We start from the raw sequence: 21501 nt of genomic DNA on the forward strand, positions 1-21501 counted from the left end.
AAGAAAAAAAAGTGAAGAGTCGTGCAACAGCCCATTTAGGACCTATTGGTGTAATGAGATTTTGCAATATGAGAATCCTCCTGTTGTTTTGCCCTCTTAAGCAGATTAAAGAGAACTCCACATGCTAGTAATTCATCTCACAGGAGAAATAAAAGACTCAAATCAAGCTGAATGAGCAAAAAGAAGCAAACTTTAATTTTCCAAGATTATTAACACAAGATTTTCTTTTTGTGAGTACACTTTTTAAGCACCAACATCAGTTAGTGGGAAGAAAACAAAAACAAAAAACAGTGCAGCAAACATAAAAACATTGTTCACTTCAGCTTTAAACAGCAATAAGCCAAACAAGGTCACAGCAAAAGTACAGAGGAAGAACTCAAAAGTTAGCCTCAGTTCATAAGACATGCAAAAACCACGTGTAGGCTTGAGATGTTTTGTATGTTGGTGATTTTTATGTAAAAGGTAAAGCAGAGCAGTTTTCAAAGTTGAAGATGTGGAGTCTAAGAATAATTTAGAGCAAATCTACAGATATATAAATGGGGTCAGACTATTAATTTGATGTCCTACACAGCATAAAGACACACCTACTTAACTTGACTATTGTAGCATTAAAGAAAAACCAATAATTCACGCTTCGCAGGTTTCATTCCTGTGGATGCCTTTTCTCTTTGGCAGCCTGAGCACTCTTCACCACACGCTCTGCCCTCTTAGCATCTACAACAGGATGTTAAAATTATTAAGACGCTTTGGCTCAGAGTGGACAATCCAAAGCCATTACCGCTCAGAAAATGACAAAGTTCTTCAGTATAGTGGATTCAACAACATAAAAAGGAAAGCTTTTAGCATCACATGGATAACATGAGGCGGTGAAAGATACTGATGTAAGCTTCACTAGTGCGAAACGAGAACTTACAACACCGAGTACTGAAACAGAGATACAAAGTTCATCATAGACCAAACTAACTGCTCTGTCCTCAACATGATTGTACTACTGCTTTAACAGTTTCACACTCTTCTATAGGTTAAAGACTAACAAAAAGCAAAGAAAATCAAGAGGAATGGGGGGTGTGGGTGGATGCTTATCTACATAAATGTTAAACTTGGGTTACATGTGTTCGTAATTTGAAGGTAACTTCACCTAAGATGTGTAACCTCTAAATGTGTCATCGGTCGACTTCTCAAATGCATCATCAAAACATCTGTGTCCAACGTGGTGAAACCAAGTTGTCCGTTGTACAGTTGAGCCTTACATGTTTTCACCCTCCTTTTCAGTGAGCATTCATGTCAAGTACTCCACCACGTGTACCATTTACACCTCTGTCTCACCGTCTGCATGTTTTATGACGTCTGACTTCAGGGCAAGGCTCTTTGGGAAGTTCTGCCCTCTTGATTCGGCTTATCAGGCGCTTTCAGCTATATGTGCTTGGCGACTGCTATCTGCTAGCTTTAGCAGCTTTGGGGGAGGGGTCAGCAGAAAAGAATGACCGCTTTATTCAGTTACAAGCTGGTTACAGTGCCTTCACTCGTCCTTTTGCACTATTAAAAAGACACAAAGAAGAACAACAAAACAAAACAAAAACAAAAAACAAAATTATCTCACGATCCGCAGGTCTTTGGAGCTCAGATTTGGAGACAAAAATGTTTTTCTTTTTTACGTTTACACATTTAAGAGCTTCTTCCACCACTTTGTTCTTTGCAGACCACCTAGGGAAAGACCCGCCTTGAAAGATGGCCAACTACACTAGCTTGCGTCACTGAAAACCCTCAATGAAAACAGCCTTTATTTAGAAAACTTTCCAACTCAAAGCTGAGAAAGCAAAGCAAATGACCCATAACTGGTTAGTCCTCAAATTTCTTTTAAACCTCTGAGGCACAGCACCACAAGCATTTCTGAGTTCTGTTGAGATGCCAAACGTTTCTCCCGGTTGCTTAAAAATGTGATCAAATGCAGAACCTCGATTCAAGCTTTGAGTTTAAAAAAGTTGCCATGTCAACTGCTTCAAGAGCTGCGTCTCCATTTATTTTTCTCTCTCACTCCAAGTCACAGTGGACGTCCTGTTGTTAGCTTGGAGGACTTGTGTGAGACACCTCTTCTCCTTCTTTCTCAGCTTTTGGAGCAAGAATCCCAACCACACCGCCTGGAGATCCGAGGGTTCGGGGGCACGCGAGGGACAAGATGACGCAGTCGGCCCCTTTCCCCTCTCCAGAATGCCTCAGATCTTTTCGCCCTCCTCGACCTGTTGAAGGTCTCACCTCTCCCAACTGCGCCGCTCCGAGGACAACAGCTTTCTCCTTTGCTATGTCTTCGCGTGTGAGCAGCAGTGCCTTCTCTCCTCTACCAGTCTCCCACTCTTTCCGTCTTGCTCTCGTCCTGTCCAGCTCTACTCCCATTTTTACTCTCACTCTTGTGATTGGTTGGTTTCTCACGGTCTCTCTCCTGTTACTTTCACACAGTGGTGCTTCGGTTGTAGCAGTGGAAAACGGGTATCCATGTTTGTTCTTTTTTGTTATTACCCAGATTAAAATACCAATGAACTAAGCTTCACACAGGCCTAGCTCCTTTCCTGCAACCTGCAAGACAAACACACTTGTTTCAGAGAACATTCATTTAGCTTTTCAGTGCACTGCAACATACACATTGTATCAGACTCTGAAATTAATCCAAGTCTCTTAAATGTTAAATAAAAAGTTGGAGAAACCCGTTAGTAAGTTCAGCTTAACATAAAGATAAAAACGGCTTGCCTGATGTGCAAGGGCAACAAAACCCACACAACAGCACATCGAGCTCTGGCACGTGTGTTCAAAGTTAAAGTTAGTTCTAACCTATGTGTTAAAAGCTCATGATAGCATAATTTAATCAAAAAAGTTGAACTACTCCTTTCATTTTAGTGAGTCATCTTAGCCCACAGTGGAATATCTTACAGTCTAGTACTGGGACAGTCCAGTCACACCACCATGGTAGGCCCGCTCCCCCTGGTACGTGGAATCCTGGGACAAAGCCACATCAATCTGAGACTTGAACTCATCTCCAAGGTAACTGTCCTATAACAGGACAAACAAAAAGAGATCAGTCAACAGTTATTCCTTCATTTCCTTCCATGCAGTAGAGAAATCTTGGACATGTTTTTAAGAGAAAATCTGGGCAAATGCTGGACTAGGTCAGAAACAGTTTTTCAGATAAACAAACCAACCTGGGAGAGTTCAGGCTGGGAGAGCCCAGGCTGGCTCATCTGTGACGGCTGGCTCATGTTAATGTAGCCCTGCGTCAGAGGGCCCTGGGAGAACGGCTGGGAGCCCTGGTCCTGGCTAGTCTGGCTTGTAGTCATTTGACCTCCATGCTGTCCGCGGTCTGTTCCACCGCTGTGGTTTCCACGGTTTCTTTGACGGCCACCTCGAGTTCCCCCACCTCCTCCGCTGCCCGATTTGCCCTTTAGACCGCCGCCGCGACCTGTTCGTAGATCAAGTCGGGTAACAAAATTCCATTAAACAATTCCTAGCTGCCTTAAGGGGAAACTGGAGGTAGCATGACAAATTTATGACTTTCTCACCTGCTGTAGGTCCATTCACCTGTCCCAAGTATCCTGGTGGAGGAATTGGAGGCATCACAAGATTGAAGGGGATCGGGATGTTCATGGAGGACATGGGATTGGCACCTGTGCCAATCATACCGATCTGGTCATGCGTCTGGAAATACATGTTGGACGAACGCCCTGCAGTAGTACGCATGTTAAATGCACTTAGTTAATTATACTTTTTCAGTTGGGGGAAAAAGGTGTGTATGGGGTAAGAAAGACATCTCACCGTTGCTGCTACGATCATAAACAGATCCAGGAATGAGGGCCTCCCTCGCATCATACATAGCTGTGCTCATGAATCGGCCACCCTAAAAAAGAAAACAGTAAGAAAGCTCATCTTTGCGTCTTTGCAGTGATGTATTATACTGGTTTATTTTTAGTCCTCAGTACAAAAGCAACAAATATTCATAATGTAAAAAACAACAAACAAACAAAAAAACTTTACTTTAGCATCAAAAGCACTGTGTGTGTAACTAGCACACACACACACACACACACACACACATAAACTCACAGGGTTGATGGTGTTCACCAGCTTGCGGGGCTTGCTGAATTGCATGAGGCTCTCCCTCAGGTTGTTGAGTGGGCCTTCAACCAGGACCTTCTGCTCCTTGTAGTAATTGAGCAGGTGGTTCCACAGAGGCTGCTTGGACAGGGCTTTGGGGTTTCCCACAATGATCACGCCATATCTGTGACAGAGCAAAAGACAGTAACAAATTAGGGCACGTTGTCCTCACAGTGATGGTTTCAAAAAGCTGGTGAGGTTTCTTGCATTACCTGGCCCTGGTGAGTGCCACGTTAAGACGTCTGGGATCATTGAGGAAGCCGATGCCCTGGTGCTCGTTGGCCCTCACGCAGGAGAGGATGATGAAGTCTTTCTCTCTCCCTTGGAAAGCATCAACACTGGCTATTTCCACCTCCTGCACAAAGTATGAAGACATTCTTGGGTGAGGCGTTTTATATTTTATTCCAACACTAAACACAAGTGCCTGAAATTCTTTGGTCCTGTGTCCTGCGTAGGTGCTACAACAAGTGTTTGGCCTCTCCTTTAAGGATGCTGGTATTTCATTAGTTTAGACTGAATCAATTTAACATTCATTTGAATTTTGAATGAAACATTTCTCAGTCTACCTGGTAGAGTTTGGTGTGGAGGGAGCCACTGAACTGCATGTACTGGACCAGATAGGACCTCTGACCCTCATAGGGAGTGATGATACCAATCTGATCAGGTTTTGCTCCAGCCTTCAGCAACCTCGTTGTTATTTTCTCCACATTGGCTGCCTCAGTCCTGCATGAACAAGTAGAGTGAGTAGAATGATTTTTCTTTTGAATATAGAAAATCTGAAGTAACACAGGAATCTATTAACCTTGACTATAAACAGATGAGACATCACTTCAAGCATACAGTGTTTCTGAACACCTAAGTCATCTACTTTATATCAGGATTGTTCGAAGTGATTCAGAAAATTTATGTCTGTCAAATATTGGCTATTTTCAGGCATCATTTAGGCACTAAAAGGCAGACACAGGCAACAGAGTCCAAGAAAGTTGGCACCTGTTCAAATAAGATGTTCCAGAGCTAGCAATTTCCTCTTGGCCTTGGGTGACATAGAAGAACATCGGCTTGTCTGGTTGGGGCCACTGGAAGTCGAAGCCTTTTTTCACACGGTCCGCTGCAGAAAGAACAAACAGATTATGGTGTGCAGTCTGGTACACTTAATAATCACATTAATAAGCTGGATATGATTAGCGACAGGCTGTGTTACATCTATGAGTCAGCTGCCAGATGACTACATTTTAGAAGAGCATAAAAAACAAATGCAAATGTTTTACAGCCTAGAGTGGGTTTTAAAGAAATATCCAACACATAAAGTGTCACATAAAGCAGCATATACAGACGGTAAAGATCTTTATTTATTTACTTTTAAGTGTCTGTACTGGTAAGAAATGAGGAAATGTGAGGTTGTATGTCTTTCCATCTCACCAGCAGTGACTCCGTTCTGCAGAGAACCCTCATAAAAGATGTTGGAAGGGAAGGCACTGAGGGCCGGGTGCATGCGGTACTGGACCTGCAGACGGATTGGTCGGATCCCCAAAACTACAAGACGCTCGAACAGAGACTGGGACAGACCTGCTTTAGCTGCCTTCTTACACATCACCACAGGTCCCAGCTGGCAGTGATCACCCACAAGAATCAACTACGAAGAAAATAAACACGTCGTTACAAATTGCAGCAGTTTAAGCTGATCACCAATACTGCAGATTACTGATCAAGTGTTATTTTCACTTATGGAGCTCCTACCTGCTTGGCTCCAAGGACTACAGGCACCATGCACTCTGGCTCGGTGGCCTGGGTGCTCTCATCGATCAGGATAGATCTGAACTGCATCTTGGCCAGACGAGGATCTCCTGCCCCAACGCATGTACAGCAGATCACGTCAGCATTCTGGCAAAGAGAAAAGAGAGAAAGTTGAGTTTCATTATGATGAAGTATCACTTGTTTTTTTTCCTTAATAAACCATCACAACAATAAATAATATTTTAGTAAAAAGTTAATGGAAAGTCTCATCATACAAACTATGACAAAAAAAATATGGATGAATACACATTACTGTGCCTAGCACTGTCATAAACAGGACATATTTAGAGTTCAGCAAGTCCAAATGACACACCATAAGCAACTCTCTCTCAGCAGTGCGCCTCAGAGCTCTGTAGCGCTTCTCATCTGAGGAGGACAGCTCTCCAGTCTCATCCTTCAGCTGTTGGAGTTTCTGAAGCTCTGGCATACTGCAGGCATGAACACATTTATCAGAGTGTGAGATCAGTGATGTGTTTGTGTGCAAAGATTGTGTGCTGCTCTGACACAAACTGTTATAATACAACATCATAATCTTAGTTGTGGTTCCCCTAAACAGTTTTGATTGATTGATTGAATCTTTATTTTGAACATGTTGAAAAAGTATAAAAAAAAATAGAATTAAAAGAGACAAATGAACAAAGCAAACAAAAGGAAAACGAGGAACCACAACTCCAAATAACGTCCATGTTCAAAAAGGAGCAGGAAGAAGCATAAGCTTATTTAATCCCACCCCTTTTCCACTATCTAGTATCAATAGACTACAGAAATACCTCCTTGCAGTTTTAGACTGCCTGTGTAAAACTAAAGCATGTATGGTAGTTTTATTGAATCAATACAGACCAACAGCTAGTCCAACTCTTTAAAAAGAAGACAAAACAGGCTAATCACAAATGCACAAAAAAGATAGACAGATATGTGTTACCTGTCCATATTACGGGTCTGGTTGTGCAGAGCCAGGAATGACACTGGTGAGTCTATGGCCTCTCTGCTCTTGGCACAGAGTCTCACCACCTTGAGCCCTGTTTGGTGAATCTTCTCAGTGAGCTGATCAACTGCAATATTACTGGGAGCACAAACCAGCACAGGCCTGGGAAGACAATTTTAAACCGTATTAATGGTCTTTTTTTCTAATTATTTATTTCAGCCAGGACTAAGGTCATAAAGACTTCAAGGAATATTGTAAAAAAAATAACATTAAGTTAAATGTAGAGTAAATAAAGAATAAAACAGAAAGGTGGCATTACAAAAAAGACTAGAGTCAAGTTTCGTACCCATTTCCTTGTCTGGCCAGGTGGTACACAATGGTGGCAGAGGTGACCGTCTTTCCTGTGCCAGGTGGGCCCTGGATCAGACTGAGGGGGCGCTGCAGCACTGTTTTCACAGCGTACACCTGCATCACAAAACAAAAAAATCCATGTGATCTCTGACAGGACAAAGTCCAAGAGGCCAGGTAGCAAGCAAAACTCATTTCAGTCATGTAACACGCCTTCTTCTCCAACTCACCTGGGAGTGGTTAAGGTCAGGGAGGCCTTGAGCAGTGAAGCGTTTGGGCAGCTGGCACTTGATGACCACATCCTCTACCTCATGTCCCAGCAGTTTGTGGTAGATGTAACCAGACACTGAAGTCTCATCCACAGCAAATGTCTTCAGAGCACTCTGCATCCTGAAAAGAAAAACATTTTTTTTAACAAAACACTGTTATTGTAACTGATACAGAACTTTAGGTTTCAGGTCTTTATTGCACTAATCACATCAAATACAAGAGTGCACAGATTTGAAATACCTATCAAAGGAAGTGGACTTCCACACAAAGTCCACCTGAAAGATGTGAGGGATCTCCACTGGAGCCCCGGCACTGCTCCTTAACTCGATGGCTATTTCATCACCATAATCTGAGACAGAAGGTCAAGGAAACAGCTAACGCTTCAATATGTACTGGAGTAACAAAAACATTTCATTTCTGGCACTGTATGTCTTACCCAGATTATTCCCCAACTGGACTCACAGATATTCCTAATGATACATTTTAGATAACTTCCTATTTTAAAAGTGCATCCATCCCAAACTCCAAAATTCCAATAATTTATGAGCGGTCTCTCACAAGTACTGAGGGACAATCACAGTCTTCTTCTGCATGTAAAATTGTAAGCAGCAGCTACTCCGTCCTTTAATGAAATGCAAACCCAGCTGCACAACAGTGCATGTAGAATGTTTTGGGTTTGGAAGAAGTGAATAAAAAGGTCTGCATGAAAGTTTTACATAACTTTTGCCTTTCTGCAATTCATTTTTGAATGCAAGTCATGCAAACACTGCTTTGCATTTCTGGTTAAAACACCTAAAGTGATTCAGTCTCTACTTCGTGTTAGTTTCATTAACACTAAATGTTCAAACTGTGGAGGAGAGTCACTAAAAATGCAATGATCCACAGCCTTGGATTGTACTTGTGGTGTAGTGTAAATTAGAAATTATCCTGTATAAACAAGATCTAAATATAGAAATTGTTTCCAAAATACACTGGAGCATGAAGGAAGACAAGTTTGTTTATATGGTTGTAGTTTCACACAGCCGCCACTAGGTGTTCCTAAAGATCCATACATCACCTTACCTGTAGTTTTAAATGTGTATAAACAGATTATATGGTTAAACTGCAGTGTGTAGCTTGGGGATGGTATGCCTATTCAAAGTCATAAGGATACTGTCAGGGACTTTGATGACATGTCCAATGCCTTTCCAAGGAGGGGCCAGGTCTCCTTTGTATCTCAGGCAAATTTCATCTCCCTGCATCAGCCGCATATCTAAACAACGGGTGATGAGACAAAATATTTTTTAAAATGCACATTAAGAAAAAAAGAAAAAATCAAAATGAGTGCAAAGGATTATAAAATCATACAACCGAATAAGTTTAAAGAGTGCACACACAAATCACAAAGCAACATAGAATGACGTGATGGCTGTAAACTTCACAGTGAAACTACTGCTACATACCTGAGTCTGTCTTGGGAAGGGTGAAATAAGCAATCCTCTTCTTATTCAGGCCCAAGTCCCATCTTACTGTGATGTTGTCTTGTGTCTGTTGAGAAATAAATTAATAACAAAATTATAATTAATATATAAATTTATAAATTATATTATAAAAATAATAAATGTAAACAACAGAAACAGCAATGACGCCCATTTTTCAAAATTATCATACACAATAAAAACTATGAGTACGTTTTGGTTACAAAATCCTCAAGAAGTAAATGCAGAAAATCCCTGGCTATAGATCTAAGCTTTTAAGTCATACAGTAAAAAAAAGAATTCACTTACAAACAAAACAAATAGCTAAAGTACTGTGACAAGAAATCATACAAACTGTAATCAAGTTGTTTGTTACCTGTGACTCTTTGAGTTTCTTATCATAGTCAGCTTCCAGCTTCACAAGAGGACCAAAAATGTTTTGGTACTGGTAGGCATCCTCATAGCGAAGCAGGACATGTTGGGGCTCCTCATCTACTCCAGGCTTTTCCAGGTCCTCCAAGGTTGCTGTGGGATTTTCCTACCAAGGAATAATTTTAAAAAAAAAAAAAGAAAAAAAAAAAGAAAGAAAGAGAAAAAACAAACCCACCCACCCACATGTCAGATCGTGCATGATAAGATTAAAAATGTGGATAGAAAAGCAAAAAAATATTTAGAGATGGGCAGGTTCCTTTGTGGTGAAAAATAGTAGATTCAAACTAAGAAACATTCCGATAATTTGGTATGTAAGCACAGTGGAATCCATAAATCTTATGATAGATCATTACTATTTTACTGCTTCAGTTTTAGGTTCCTGCATTAGGTCTGCTGGCTCACTACCTTAATGTTAGTCTATTTGAACACATGAATAGAACCAAAGGCAGTATTTAGTACAGTTATATATTTGCAAATATAACAAGTCAAAAACATCTGGAGGAAAAAGATTAATGTTCTAGCACGCACATGAAACAGACAGTGCAGACATTTCCGTTACATTATTTGCATAACAGACAGCTGTATAAATTCATCTGGTTAACTGTAACTATATAGATAAGTCTGATCCGCACTCAAATTCGTGCTTTGGAATATTTACATAGTGAAGGTGGTGTGACAGTACCTTCCACAGCTCCTCCAGCTTGTTGATCTGTTGAGCAGTGATCTGGCGTGCCCGGAGCTGCTCCTGTTCTGAGGGAATTTTGACCAACCAGGAAAGAAAGCAGCGGTCCTGGATTAAAGGCTGCCACTGTGAGCTGTCCCAGTTGATGTCTTTCAGGCTACTCTGGCTAGCACATGGCTGCCTGTGTTAAAATCAAAACAAAAAAGTCAAACATAATTTGTTTAAATGACCCCTATGGGTGAACAGTCAGCTACTCAGGTTTTGCCCTTACCTGCACAGTAACACCACAACTGAGTCAGCCTTGGCAGGAATGAAGCCAAGCAAGAAGACGTTGCGACAGCCACAGTTGTAGCACTCCAAAACCGTTTCCCCCAGGGGGCCATCTTTATGCAGGGTCACCTCCTTGGACTTTGCCCTCACCAGGTGGTTAACAATGTGGCTACAAGTGAGTAGAATAGCAATTAAGGCACTAGCTGGAAAAAAAAGCAAGACTGTGCATTCAGTACACTAATAATTCTTACTTTCCAAGTCTCAGCTCAACATGTTCTAACCATGCAATTGTCGTCTCAAAACCCCACTGTGCAGTGACAGAATTATGAAACCTGATTTGTCTATAATGTCAAAGCAAATACACTGTGTGTGTTTACTAGAAGAGCTGAATGAATAGGGAATGCTTTGTATGACAGAGGTGATCCACAATAGTCTGGTTTTAACTGTAACAGTTCAGGAAATAATACAGTACTAGGTTAAACAGTTCTTTACTTTGGATTTCAAAATTAAACATTAGCCTAAGTGGCCTTTCACAGTCAAACAATCTTCTTTGACTTCTGCCTTAAGTCAACAATGAAACTATAGTCATCCATTTTTAATAGCTGTTTCACAACAAAACAGAAACTCATTATTACAGTCACTGTACTCGTCTAACTAAAGGATAGCGCACCTGTAAAATGATCCCCTCAAGTGTTATTTAGTTAAGACCTAACATAGGATGGAGCAAAAAGAGGCTGGTAAGTGAGTGCATCTTACCTGCCAGAAGTGTTTCCACGGCCGTTGCAAAACCACTTCTTGCTGGTGTTGCAGTAGACCACACAGGCTGGATCGTGAATCCCACAATAACTGAAGGAGAGTCAAAATTGAACAAGAAATGCAAAGCATTTTTATATAAAAGACCACACAGAAAAAAGAGCCAGAAAACAGGGAAATTGCACTTCCCCAACTTATACTCTTACAAGACCTCTGGTGTGGCAAACCCACATATTAAAACCAAAAATCAACTGGCAGTAGCCTTTTACAGCTGTGTAAAGCAACAATGCATGCACAATAAATCCAAACTGCAAACAGAGACCATAAAACAACAAAATAAAATGACACAAGCAATGGATGACAGGCAATTCAGAAACATTAGTCTGGTCCTTTACCTGCAAGCATGCACAGGAAGGTCCTTGGTATAGTAAGTGTCCTCCTCATCCTCCTCAAAGTTCAACTCTGCCAGTAATTGGCTGGCCTTCACAACAGGGTCGTCTCCATTCTGTAACACACCATCAGGGCCATTGACCTGAGGAGACAAACGAATTTAAGAGTCATGAAACGAAACTTATTGTCGACATTATGCATTATATGCCACAGGATCACACATCGTCAACTGATACTGGAAAAGATGGGCGCCAAACTGGGCAGTCAACCAGACCGATGAAGTCTTATGTAATGTAATTTTTCCACAGCAGCAGTCATACTGTCCCATCATTAAACGGACTGTTGACAGTATTAGAATAATTGCCTCTACTGACCAGTGATTGTTATTTTTCAGTGACAATGTATTCAGTGCATATAACTACAAGTAAGAGAAATAAATAACTGCCGGTACATATATGTATGGGCATTTTTGCTGGTTTACAACGCAGAAAATTCAGTCTTAGTTCATATAGCAATAAAGTCAAGTGGCTTTACATGCTAGTTATATCGGCATGCTAGCTATGTTAGCCGTGAGCTAAGCTGGCTAGTTGCCGTGCTAGCCATTAGCGGAATAAAAGCATGGTAACGGAGGCAAGGCGTCAGATGCTAACGATGTTGTTAGCCATCGTTAGCTGATTCACGTTTTGTCAACACAGCAGGACCTTCATTCATGCACAGAAACGGCGTGAATAACCACACGAACCTGGCCGTCTAGCTGACTCTGGGTTTGGCCTTGAGTCTGGGTCTGGCTCGGCAGGGTAAAATCGGTGAAGTCGTACTCGGAGCCCTGAGTGTCCGCTCCCAGCAGCTCGGCTTCCTCGGTGTCCAGGAACGTTAGAGTCTGCGAGCTCGGCCCGTACGCCTCGACACTCATGTTTTTCACCCTTTTGTCAGCGGTATTTTGGCTGTTGCTACAATATTCCACAACTGTTGATGCTTCAGATCAAACCGAACAACGGACACAAGCTAATAATAAGAAAATGACAAACAGTGGTGGCAAGAGAGAAAGACAGGGGGAGCCTTGATCGCGGCGGCGTTCCGTTCGTCTTCTCCACCCCCGCTCCTTTCCTCTCATCCCTCAGTACCACTTGTCTCCTATAGGAAGTCACCTGTAGGAAGCGAGAGAAGGCAAGGAGACAAGAAGACAGGTGCCGATAGAATAGGGACAGGTGTCAACTGATTGCTCAAATATCTATATATCTATAGATATAAATGTATAGATATATATACTCTTTGAAAAAGTTTATTATTATGCACTGTCAAACTTTATGACTCCATAAACTGTCTTACACTACATTTAACCGTTAAAATTAAATGTTCAAAATTAAAGATAAATCAAGAATGCAGGAAGCACATTTGCAGCATCACAACTTTTATTATATTTTGAATGTATCTAGCAGGAGGACCTTAAAGGGAAAAAACCCATCAGGACTGGTTTGCATAGCCAGCAGGCCCCATGAAAATGCCTTCAAAACAAAAGGTTTTGATTTTATTTATTTAAAAATGTATTTGTTTGTCCTTATTAGTTAACACAGAGAATAACAAAACAGCGTTGTTCTGTCAGAAACATCTGCATCTGTGATACCTTCATCCATCCATCCATTCTCTTCCGTTTATCCAGTTCAGGGTCACAGGGCTGCTGGAGCCTATTCCAGCTGTCATAGGGTGAGAGGCAATGTACGTCCTGGCAGTCTATTGCAGGGCTAACACAGAGAGACAGAGAACTGTTCACACTCATGGGGGAAAATGCCATACAAAACCATGTACAAAACAATACATTTACACAATAAAATACAGTGGACACTTTACTAATGATTATTACAAAAACATGCAAAGACACGATTCAATCTTTTGTAGGCTTGGTTTGTTTTAAGTAGTACTATGATCATACTAAAGTTTCTTTCCAAAAAAGTTGGGATGCTGTGTAAAATGTAAAAACAGCGAAGCATTTGTGTTTAAGACCCACTGATAATGCAGCAGGATAGTGCATTTTGCCCAGATTTTCACTGCAGAAACTCAGAATGGTACTCAGTAGGTTGTATAACCCTCACGTCTTTGTATGCATGCCTGACAAATCCCATGTTTTTAGAGAGAGGATCTCCTTCCAGATCTGAACCAGGGCATCACTGCATTCTGGTAGCGTTGGATGAACTGAAACATAATGTCCCAGAGATGTTCTATTGGATTTATGTCAGATCAGTCAGTGGTATCAATTCCTTTATCTTCCAGGAACTGCCTGCATACTCTCACTACATGAGGCGGGGTTATTGTTGAGCACCCAGGACCCACCACTAAACTGGTTGTACTGAACGATGATACGGGCAGCAAAATGTTCTCCACAGCTTCTCCATACTTTTCCACGTCTGTCACATGTGCTCAAGGTGAGCCTACTCTCAAATGCTTTAATATCTAAAAAACAAATCACACTTGTTGATAGGGAACAAGTGTGATATGGAAGACGAGCAAGTGGTGGCTGCAGAGAGGGGCCGACAGCTGTCAGAACAGCTGGGTAAGTCATTTGGTCAGAATGAAAACTGGACACTGTGTGTGGTATTGTATCACTCTGGGTGTGCATCTCCCATTTCCAGGAATATTTAAGTTTATTCCGATGGCCAAGTTTTGATTAGACTGTTTGTTTGTGAGGCTGTCGTTATGGGAGCAAACATAATGCTTAATATCTGTGAACTGGACATGTGTGTGCTTAATAGACTGGCAAATTACAGCAGGATTTTCCTATCCTCGGTCAGAAGGCACAGGTGACTTATATGATGAAAGAGAGGGTCCACAGCAATGATAATTAGGGTTCTTTTAATCCAAACATCTCCAGAAGTGAATTCGTGTGAGTATATGTATATGTGTGTGTGTTTTATCATTCACGCACACGCACTACACATGTTCAGTACAACAGCCCAGCTCCACCAGCGCTATCAAGGTGGACCAGCGCAAACACAAACAAGGGATGGGAGGAATGTACCATCTTAGCAGTGGTTAGAGGGGGTCTGTGGAACAGTCTATATACACAAATCACAGGGGTTTTCTACAGCCGCCCCCTAATGTGTATAGCACATTAGTAAACATCAAAAACCCATGTGAATATAACTAAGGACGTTCAGCTGACAGTTCAGGTAACGTGATAAGTTTTGACACAGGCCGTTGGTATTTATGTTCCCCAATAGCGACTTCAGCTACTCGCACCTGTCCATCCGGGCTGGGAAATACCTGTGTTACCCGTCCTACGGACCAGGAAGCCCGTGGGAGCTGATAATCCACCACCATGACAGTCTGTCCCACTTTCAAAGGTGGAGTAGTCTGGTTCCACTTCTGGCGAGGCTGCAGTCCAGGCAGGTAGCGCTGAATGAACTGAGTCCAGAACCGGTCCGCTATGACTTGGCTGTGACGCCATTTTCGCCTTCCAAGTTCTTCTCTGGTGCCATATACTGCCTGGGGAAGGGAAGCATCGCGCCGCCCCATGAGCAACATATTTGGCGTGATCGGGTCAACATCTGCAATATCCGAGGAAACGTATCCCAGTGGCTTGGAATTAAGTATGCCCTCTACTTCAATAAGAACAGTAAGCAACAAATCCTCTGGCACCGCTTGACCTTTGAGGGCAACTTGAAGTGCAGATTTGACTGAACGGATCTCCCGTTCCCAGGCTCCCCCAAAATGTGGAGCATGCGGAGGGTTGAAGTGGAAAGTGATGCTCTGTTTACTGAGCTTCTCCTGCAGTCGTGGCTCCATCACTTTGAATGCCTCCTGCAGCTCTCTGTCTCCTCCTCTGAAATTGGTGCCCTGATCACTCAGTATTTCAAAGGGTTTTCCTCTTCGAGCAATAAATCTGCGCAGAGCCATGAGAAAGGAGTCAGTGTCCACACCAGTGAGAAGGTCGAGGTGAATGCAGCGGGTCGTAAGGCATTTAAATATAATGCCCCACCGTTTTTCTTGTCTCCTGCCTATCTTTATAGTGAAAGGGCCAAAACAGTCAATTCCTGTGGACCAGAATGGCGGCTGATTTAATCGCAAGCGGGTAGCAGGGAGATCAGACATCTTCGGTGAAACAGGCTTGGCTCTCCACTTCTTACACTCCAAACAGCGATACTGATGCTTCCTTATGGCCTGTCTGCCTCTTAAAATCCAATACCTGCGTCTCAATTCGGCAAAGACACGTTCTGGGCCAGGATGCAGGAGACGTGTATCATAGTCTTTGATGATGAGCTGAGTAGTAGGATGGTCTGGTGACAACACGATAGGATGCAGAGTGTCAACATCCATCTGCTCTGCTCGCCGGAGGCGTCCACCTACTCGTATGAGGCCAAGCTGACTGTCATATTCGGGAGAAAGGTTGCTCAGTCTGCTGTCTTTGTACACCTCTTTCCCAGATTTAAGGGTGTGTACTTCAACAGGGAAGCTTTCTCGTTGCGCCTGTTTGAGAATTTGAACTTCTGTCTCTAGTCGTTGTGCTGCTGACATAGGGAGGCCAGCCGCCCCGTGAGAAGACAGGTGGGTGGCCTGCACCAAATCAGCCCAGGTGTTGTATGCAGGATCAGACTGTGCCAAATCTGTAGTGACACAGGCACAGAAAGCTGATTTCTTTAACTCAGTATTATCTTCAGTGTCTGTACTCACAGTAGGTCGTGCTGGCCACTGCTCAGATGCTTGTCTCAGGAAGGGGGGCCCATCCATCCACTGGCTAGGTTTTGACAGCTCACGTAATGGTTTTCCCCGGGTGATGTCATCTGCTGGGTTCAAAGCCGAGGGGACATACCTCCAGCTGGCGGCCTCAGTCAGCTCCTGTATTTCGGCAATACGAGTACCTACAAACACTTTATAGTGACAGGACTCGGACTGGATCCAGTTCAACACAGTGGTAGAGTCGGTCCATAAAGTAGTCTCACTAATGGGCAGAGTAAGCTCACTGAGGAGGAGTCTAGACAGTTGTGCCCCAGCCAGTACGGCACACAGCTCTAAACGGGGAATTGACAGTTTCTTGCGGGGAGCTACACGTGATCTGGCCATGATAAAGGCAGTGTGGACCTCATGTTCTGCCGATTTAAATCTCAAATATGCCACTGCTCCGTAAGCACTCTCTGACGCATCACAGAATACATGCAGCTGGAAAGTTCCCTCTTGGGTTGCTGGGGCTATGTAGCATCTAGGCAGACAGATTTCTTGTAGATACTGTAGCTCACTCACCCACTCTTGCCACCGCTGGAGTAACTCGCCCTCGATGGGATCATCCCAGTTCCTGTCATTCTGCCACAGACGTTGAACAATAACCTTTGCCCGGGTCGTGAAGGGGATGATGAAGCCCAGTGGGTCGTATTGAGAGGCGAGGATGCTGTAGATATTTCTCATGGTTGACTCCTGAGGAACCACTGGCCGACATCTGTAGGCGATCTGGTCTGTGGAACAGTGCCATGCCAAACCTAAGGTTGGTTCTTGGGGATCTGGTTGGTGTTCAATCAACCACAGCTCGCAGGTAGGGGACTTTGCTTCAGAGGGGAGATGAGCAATGGCCTCTGGGTAGTTACTTGCCCACTGTCGGATTTCGAAACCACCAGTAGATAGCAACTCTCTGATGTTATCGACAAGTGGTCGTGCCTGCAAAGCAAAGGGCAGAGATTGCAAACAGTTATCGACATAAAATGAGCGCAGCACTGAGTCTAGTACTTGTTCATTGCCATCTTTATGATCCTGCACATGGCGCTGAAGGGCATACGTGGCACAACAGGGGCTGCATGTGGTTCCAAAGGGCAGGACACACCACTCATAAATGTCCGGGCTCCGATCTCTTTCCATATCTCTCCACACGAATCTCAGCAGGGGCCGGTCATGCGGAAGAAGCCGCACCTGATGGAACATACCTCGTATGTCCCCACTCACAGCAACAGGGTGCTCCCTAAATCTCAGCAGGACACCTATTAAGGATGGACCGAGAGTTGGACCTGGTAGCAGCTGATCGTTAAGGCAGTCTTGCCTATATTGGAAGGAACAGTTGAAAACTATCCTAGGCTTATTGTTATGATGCACAATATGATGGGGAATGAACCAGGATTCATCTGTGCGGTTTGCCTCTTCAGGAGTGAGTTTCCTTACATAACCTGCTTGTTCCAGTTTGTGTATTTCTGCATTGTACACAGCCGCTAGATCAGGATCTTTAATCAGGCGCTTCTCTGTGGACCGAAGGAGAGCCATCACTGCGTCATGGTCAGTTCGTAGTTTAGTGGAGTCTCTGCGGCGGAGCAGAGGAGTAGCATAACGAGCTACTCCATCCACCTGTACACGTTCTGTGGTTTTCTGCAGTAACTCCAGTGCCTCTTTGTCTTGTTTAGAGCGAGTTACCTCTTTCTCTGATCGAAAGGGGAGCACATCTAACTGCCACAGCTTCTCAACGTTCTGTCTTAACGCTTGAGAAGGAGATGGTAACAGGGATGTGTGCAGACATGAAGCTTCAGTAGGTAGATGTAGAAAGGTAGCCGGTCCCTGGATGGCCCAACCGAGGTTAGTGTTGACAGCAACAGGGCTGCCTAGTGGACCGACTTTGACAGGTGACAGAGGGGTGATGAGCTGGACATTATCTGAGCCTATAAGAAGCATAGGCTGCACATCCTTAAATGCTTTGATGGGAACGTCGGCCAGATGTGGATATCTCTGACAGAGTATGTCCACTGGGCAGGATTGTTTTGCCAGATTAAGTTCTTTAGCAGTGAAGACACGTCTGATGTGATGTTTGATTTGGGGAGAGCTGGGTGCACTTAGTTCAAAAGAAACCGATGCGCCTTGTAACTGTGACACCTCCTGCCTGATGGTTCGTAGTTTGAGGGACTCCTCTGTGATATTTAATTGCAGGTAATGAACCGCTGAAGATAAAACAATAGTCCGCTCTGATCCATCGTCAAGAATGGCATAGGTGGACAGAGATCACCCATTGTTGTGGAGGGTAACTGGGACCACTTTAAGCATGACTCTGCCTGAATGAGTGACTTGGTCCAAATACACCATGCTGGAGGCTGTACTCAATGTCAGGATACTCTTGTTTGGGCGAGAGGCAGCTTCATGAAGGATCTAAAGGTGTTGTTCTCCACAGGTGGCACAAGGTTTCTTCAGATTGCAACTGTCAGGCTGGTGACTCCGACCACATCTCCAGCATCTCTTATTGTCATTAATCCATGTAATAATCTGTGTAGTACTCAGCTTACTGAAGTCAGAACAGGAACTCAAGTAATGTTCTGTACTGCTACAGAAGGGGCAGTAGGGCTTAAATTTCTCTCTTTTCTTCCCTTTCATAGGTTCTTTACTGTCAGTAGGGGCTGAAGTGGTATTAGCCGTCGGTGTTGTAGGCTTGTCAGTGCCATAGTAGACTGATGAGGATGTCTTTAATGGTCGTGATGACTTGTCTCTACGATCTGAGCGGGGTTTATCAGATATGTAGCTTTCTGTAGCCCTTCGTGATATCTGTATGGCCTGTGACTTCCTCTCCAACCACTGTGCAAAGTCAGGGAGAGTATAGGTGTTAGCTGAGTCACTCTGCAAGATGCCCTTTGCAAGACAATATTCAGCAAAACTGTCTTGATAGGAGAAGGGGAGTTTACTCAAAAGCCTGTCCACATGGGAACCACACTCTAGTTCGCTCTTAGCAGCTCCTTCCATGGAGTTTAGTAGTCCCACCAAACTACTAACTGATAGAGCAAAGTCTTCAAACCCCTGTGCATCTCCAGCTTTCACTGTGGGAGCTCTCAAAATGTTGTTAATTTCACCTTGGACTAATTGGCGTGGTTGTCCATAGCGCTGCTGTAGAGCCTGCATTGCTTTACTGAAGGGCATAGTGTCATGCACATACCTCTTTGCAAGCTGAAACGCAGGAGGAAACTTTAGATGATCCAGAAGTACTTGGAATTTGTAATCCTCAGACAGGTGTGGGTGTGGTCCCAAAACTCCATCCAGACCTTTCTTCAGTAGCAGGAAATCACTCTCTTTTCCTGTGGTGAAGCGGATCAGGTTGGGTTTAGGGATGCCATAAGAAGAGGAAATAGCCATCTCCATCAAGTTCGGTCTCTGAGAGGAAAGCAGAGATGAGGAGTGTTGTGGGCTGCTCTGAATTACATCATGCTGTGAACTGACAGGTGCAGCTGGAGCAGGATGCCGATAGGTATACTGTGAGCTAACAGCAGGTGGCAGCACTGGTGTAACGTATGGCTGACTGAGAGGTGGGCCTGAAGTCCAAAGCGGATAGCCTGGAGAGGGCATGCCAGGCGGCAGCGTGACAGGGTACTGCATAGTGCCAGGGATACTAAACTGAGCAGCACTGTGTGGCACAGACCACTGTGGGGTTGATGACTGCCAGTTCAGGTCTCTTTGCTGATACCAGGGAGGATGTGGCTGTTCTGTTGCTGTAAATGCAGACCGGGGTACCACTGGTGTTGGCTGAGCAGCTGATGGCATAGAAGAGTGGACGTATGGAGGGGACTGAGGAATAGGTCGGTTAACAGGGAGAGTAGGAGCTGTTGACTGTAATATTTGAGGGTTATCAACATGATGAGCTGTGGAAGGGGAGGTCTGCTGTACAGTATGAAACTGAGGGCTAGGTATTACTGGAGATATGGGAGGGATGTTTTCTAGTCCGCCCATAGGAGGAGCTTGTGTAGGATTATTATCCACAGTTAGTAAAGGCATACTATGGCTCCGGACCTGGGTTTGTAACTGTACTTGGGGGGTTCTTTGGCCAAAGTTCAAAGACACTTGTATAGCGCTCTGTATCTCCCTCATCTGCTCCTGTACCTGGGTAACACACTGCTCCATCCTCCTTATTCTCTCCATCTCTGGTGAGCCATCGATGCCAGCGATTTGGTGTATTGGAGTAGCTGCGTTAGTGTTCGGTGGAACTGGGTTAGTCGGCTGTGGGAGATAGGTCCAGATGAAGTCATCCAGATATCTTGGAGCCCTATGTGGTCTCCTTTGCAGGGCACCTTGTTGTTCTTCATCATATCGGGATGTCGCCATGTTAGGAAATGCTGTAATTAATCCGGCTCGAAGGACCACTTGAATCGGACATGTGTGTGCTTAATAGACTGGCAAATTACAGCAGGATTTTCCTATCCTCGGTCAGAAGGCACAGGTGACTTATATGATGAAAGAGAGGGTCCACAGCAATGATAATTAGGGTTCTTTTAATCCAAACATCTCCAGAAGTGAATTCGTGTGAGTATATGTATATGTGTGTGTGTTTTATCATTCACGCACACGCACTACACATGTTCAGTACAACAGCCCAGCTCCACCAGCGCTATCAAGGTGGACCAGCGCAAACACAAACAAGGGATGGGAGGAATGTACCATCTTAGCAGTGGTTAGAGGGGGTCTGTGGAACAGTCTATATACACAAATCACAGGGGTTTTCTACAATCTGTTTAATGTCCTCTTCAGCTTTGCTGCACTGCATCGTTTCATTTGTGTGTGAAACTGATGTTTGCAAGAGGTTAAAGCTGCAGCAGCTCTTACAGAGAAATGTTATCGTTTAAATGTGTGTTTGGGCTTGTGGCCTTCATCACGGCCATCATAAAATATTGCATTGTTTTAAACAGGATGAGAGGTTGTAACAGTACTGGTGTAGTACAGTGCTGTGCAAAAGTCTTGAGCCATTCCTCATTGCTTTATGTTCTGCTTTGAATGAACCAGAGTTTCTTGTAATGTTTAAAGTGCTCTAGGGTAACGGTTCTCCAGTTTTTTGAAGGTCTTTGAAAGTTTTCCTTTGGACATTGGCTGCTTTTTCACTCATTTTCAGTTGCATCTTTGTACCTGACCATTTTCACAGGACGTTTTTTTCTGTTTTAAGCTACACTAATCTATTAACCATTCAAACAAAAGAATGATTCTAATCTAAGGATGGACCAGTGTTATGTCTGTACATAACAGGCAACTTGGTAAAGAACCAGTTTTAAATTGTGTCTTTAGACTTTGTCAATAGCAGCCTGTTGCAAAAACACATAATTTGTTCCCATTCC

The 21501-nt window shown here is 43.6% G+C and overlaps 1 protein-coding gene across 1 annotated transcript; it reads right to left on the reverse strand.

Moving 5' to 3' along the window:
* Positions 1 to 355: 355 nt before the first annotated feature.
* On the reverse strand, positions 356 to 12558 carry LOC146613630 (regulator of nonsense transcripts 1-like). Its single transcript, XM_085377943.1, has 24 exons — positions 12204 to 12558; positions 11467 to 11603; positions 11075 to 11164; positions 10320 to 10487; positions 10049 to 10229; positions 9311 to 9472; positions 8920 to 9004; positions 8631 to 8729; positions 7718 to 7826; positions 7438 to 7597; positions 7206 to 7324; positions 6857 to 7021; positions 6248 to 6362; positions 5878 to 6021; positions 5560 to 5773; positions 5131 to 5248; positions 4707 to 4863; positions 4353 to 4495; positions 4090 to 4264; positions 3802 to 3883; positions 3549 to 3710; positions 3192 to 3448; positions 2923 to 3042; positions 356 to 2571 (listed from the first exon to the last, which is right to left on the reverse strand). Exons 1-23 carry the CDS (start codon positions 12372 to 12374, stop codon positions 2926 to 2928), a joined length of 3330 nt encoding a protein of 1109 aa, XP_085234069.1. The 5' UTR covers positions 12375 to 12558; the 3' UTR covers positions 356 to 2571; positions 2923 to 2925.
* Between the last annotated feature and the right edge of the window lie 8943 nt (positions 12559 to 21501).

This window comes from Diplotaxodon limnothrissa, linkage group LG18 (genome assembly GCF_057381915.1).
Source record: "Diplotaxodon limnothrissa isolate DT_005_m linkage group LG18, D_limnothrissa_male_GT1.1, whole genome shotgun sequence".
Classification (NCBI taxonomy): Eukaryota; Metazoa; Chordata; class Actinopteri; order Cichliformes; family Cichlidae; genus Diplotaxodon; species Diplotaxodon limnothrissa.

Bases quoted from the DNA above. Each gene is read 5' to 3' on its own strand.
- LOC146613630 (XM_085377943.1), bottom strand. From the start codon at position 12,374: ATGAGTGTCGAGGCGTACGGGCCGAGCTCGCAGACTCTAACGTTCCTG. The intron at 5,774-5,877 runs GTAGGAGCTCCA...TTTTCTTCGTAG, and splicing joins TAGTCCTTGGAGCCAAGCAG to TTGATTCTTGTGGGTGATCA. The intron at 3,884-4,089 runs GTGAGTTTATGT...TTTCTTTTTTAG, and splicing joins TGGTGAACACCATCAACCCT to GGTGGCCGATTCATGAGCAC.